We start from the raw sequence: 3,859 nt of genomic DNA on the forward strand, positions 1-3,859 counted from the left end.
AAAGTATTGAAGGGATTGTTCTCAAATATCATATGTAGGTTCCTCTAGGACCCTAGTTCTGCCTATTGCATTTTGCGACCACCATCTTGGATTTTGATAGTTTAAAGTTTGAAAAGCAGAAAAAAGAATTGTAAGTTTGAAAAGCAGAGAAAAGATCCCTCTTTCATTTGTCAGACATAGATCAATCTTTGGTGGGCGCCAAGATCCCTCTGGGATCTCTTGTTTCTGAATACAGAGGACTCCACTTAATCGAATAGCGGTTATTCGAATATTTCGGTTATTTGCATATTTTTTTTGCGGTCCCGATTTTTTCCTTCTTTATCTTTGTTATTTAACTCCGGGTATTCGAATAGACTTTTTCAACAACCTCCGCTTATTTGAATAAAAAAATTTCAAGGAATAATTTTTTTTACATGGTTTTGGGTCAAAATCGCTATTAATTTTCCACATTGACGCTTGCATATGAAGTTTATATGAATTTGATATCACTCTAAACATGTACGACGTTACGTTGTGATTTGTTAACATTTTTGTATTACAGGTTATTCGATGTTTCGGTACCGATATTTCCCACCTGAATTCCCATATGAGCAGTCAGAGATGCTCATCGATGCATAATTATTGATTAAAATGTTTAAGAGTACCATTAGCTGTTGTTATTCATTTATTTTTGGTCTTTAAAATACCTTGTCATCCTCGGAGTCATGCAGTCTGCATAACGATGTCCGCCATGATACATGTGTGTACGGCGCTGTGCATTGTGGGGACATGTGTAATAGAAGATAGATAACTCTAGTGAATACGATTTTAAGGTAGCACGTTACTGTTTGCAAGTGTTTCGGTGTCGTTTTTTGAAATTTTTTTTTTTATGTTACGTTTTCATATTAAGATAAGAGTTGTATGACACATTTACAAGCTGACGAGTGTCTAATTAGAAAACAAGCATTAATTGACTAGGGCGTTACCTGTCTATTGTTCTCAAAGTGTGAATAGGTTTTCACTGTGAACAGACTCGGCGTGTGTAATTAAAGGATTATGATCACGGGTTAAGTATAGATCCGTGAACTGTGTACAATCAGCTTGGGTCCTTTGTTATCTAATTGGCTTAGTGACACGTAATAGGTAAGTGAGGTAAGTGTCACAGCTACCTGATTGATCCAAGCTATAAATCCGTATCATAAATACGGCCAGATTTCGTCGATCAAATCATTCACTCTACCACCTCCAAGATGTCCACTACTACGCCTACGCCAACGCCAACTACGCAAAAGTCCACTACTCAAACGCCCACTACTCAAACGCCAACTACTCAAACGCCAACTACGCAAAAGTCCACTACTCAAACGCCCACTACTATGCTTACTCTTACTACGCTAACGTCTACTACGCCAACTACCCAGTCCAAAAAACGAAAGAGAAACGACCTTTCACTCGCAGACAAGTATGAAGTCGTCAAACTCCTGAATCAGAAAACGTCACAGACCGAAATTGCGAAGAAATTGGGGTGTTCCCAGTCACAAATTTCACGTATTTCGGCAAAGAAGGAGGAAATCATCGCCAGTTACGAAGCAAGCAACAATCCTGACCGAAAGAGACAACGATCGGGGAAGTCCGCCGACGTGGAGACAGCCCTATACACGTGGTTCAAAGACGACAGAGCCAGAGACGTGCCCATTAGCGGACCCCTACTCGAGGAGAAAGCCAGAGACATAGCAACCAACCTTGATGTCCCCAACTTTAATCCATCTAGTGGCTGGTTGTCTAGATGGAAGACTCGTTTCAACATAACATTCAAACGCCTCCATGGAGAGAAAAAAGACGCCGACTCGCCCGCCGCCGACTACTGGACTACCAACGTACTGCCCCAACTACTAGACAGCTACCAACCCGCCGACATCTACAACGCAGACGAGACAGGTATCTACTACCGAGCCTTACCCGATGGAACCTTAGCAGCGAAGTCCGAGAGTGTATCCGGTAGTAAGAAGGCCAAGGACAGGATCACCGCCCTAGTCGCCACCAATATGGACGGTTCCGACAAACGTAAACTCTTAATTATTGGTAAGAGTCTACGACCACGCTGTCTACGAGGGAAATCCGTACCTGCTACGTACACTGCGAACAAGAATGCCTGGATGACGTCTACTATTTTTGAGGACTGGCTACGAGATTTCAATAGAGACATGAGACTACAAGGACGGAAGATACTGCTGCTGGTAGACAACTGCGCCGCCCATCCCGCCTCACTTACCAACTCCTCCCATATCAAGCTCATTTTTCTGCCCCCGAACACCACTTCTATTATTCAGCCATGTGACCAAGGAATCATCCGTAACCTCAAACTACACTACCGACGACAGATGGTCACTCACATCATCAACCTGATCGACGACGGAGACCTCCACGCCAATGACCTCGCCCGAAAAGTGAACGTCCTCGACGCAATCCACATGTTGACCCGAGCCTGGAGAGCCGTGACGCCAACTACGATCTCGAACTGCTACTCAAAAGCCGGATTCAGACCCCTGCCAGCCTCCGACGACAACGACGACCTAACCACTCAGAACACCGAACCAACCCCTACACACATGACCAGAGATGAGTTCGAAGAATACGTTGACATCGACGCAACAGCAGACTGCCACGGAGAAGTTTCCACTGCCGACTTATGCGATACAGTTAGACCAACCCCTACCTATGGCAGCGATGACGACGACGACGCAGATGAAGATGAGGTGACTCTCCGACCTACTCCGTCTGAAGTTCAGCATGCCTACCAAATCATCAGACTTGATCTTGAGTACAACAACTGCACCGACTACTCGGACTTCTACAACCTACAAAACCGCGCCGAATGCCTACGAGAATCCACGAAACAACAGAAGAAGATCACAGAGTTTATCAACTGGATCCCATAAATATAATTTATACATATCGAGTTTTTTGATAAGGAACTGTGTACGGCCACATGTAAAAGTGTATCATTGATGTCTAGTGAGATTAATTTAGTGCTTGTAATTTTTAGTGCATTATCTATAGATCACAATGTATGTCTATGTATTTTGTATGTTGTAATTTTTATCTGAAGAACACGTGTACATATTTTGTAATGTAAATCTTGTAGTGCTGTAATATTTTATCCATGACTGTTTTAATGTTAAAAAATATCTTGTCGCTCGTTTTATAAAACGTGTCGGATTGTGTTAATTTTTATCATGTTGTTTTATTTTATGCAGTGTGATTTGATATGTTGTCTAGGGTATGTTTAATGCTATAATAAATGGAAAATTAAATGTATAAACGGGTCTTGATGTTTCTATTAGAACAATACCGGAAGTATCGCGACACATGTGTGTAGTGTATGCGCACGCATAACAGCTGCTGATGCCGTTTCCTTTACAAACAAAGTTTGTAAATCCAAGATGACAACCAGCGAACGTGTGATAATTTCTGCATTCTATCTTTTCAAACATCATCCAATCACTTACAACTTTCATGATACAGCTAAGTTCAGTTGTAATCAGTTAACGTCGTCGACAGAGAGAGCATCGTAATGCCGTACCAAAGACCACGTGTAGCATGATCACCGGTACTGTAACGTCAGCTTACTACATGTAGATGAGCATATATAATGGTACATATAATTAACAATTATGATAAATAACAACACTTTTATTAGTTCTAAACATTTTTAATTTTTGTTAAAATGCTATTGAAACAGTTTCGTTTTTGAACGATGTCTTTTCAATACACTGAAACAAAAACATGACGCTTACCTGACGATATGCTCATCGGTCACGGAGGGTAAAAACCCATCTCCGCCTATTCGAATACTCCGGTTATTTGCATATTTTCTTCT

The 3,859-nt window shown here is 41.6% G+C and overlaps 1 protein-coding gene across 1 annotated transcript; it reads left to right on the plus strand.

Annotated features, from left to right (window-relative positions):
- Window positions 1-1,229: 1,229 nt before the first annotated feature.
- On the plus strand, window positions 1,230-2,918 carry LOC138311517 (tigger transposable element-derived protein 4-like). Its single transcript, XM_069252836.1, has one exon. It carries the CDS (start codon window positions 1,230-1,232, stop codon window positions 2,916-2,918), a length of 1,689 nt encoding a protein of 562 aa, XP_069108937.1.
- The last annotated feature ends 941 nt before the right edge of the window (window positions 2,919-3,859 follow it).

This window comes from Argopecten irradians, unplaced genomic scaffold, assembly GCF_041381155.1.
Source record: "Argopecten irradians isolate NY unplaced genomic scaffold, Ai_NY scaffold_0039, whole genome shotgun sequence".
In the NCBI taxonomy this organism is placed as follows: Eukaryota; Metazoa; Mollusca; class Bivalvia; order Pectinida; family Pectinidae; genus Argopecten; species Argopecten irradians.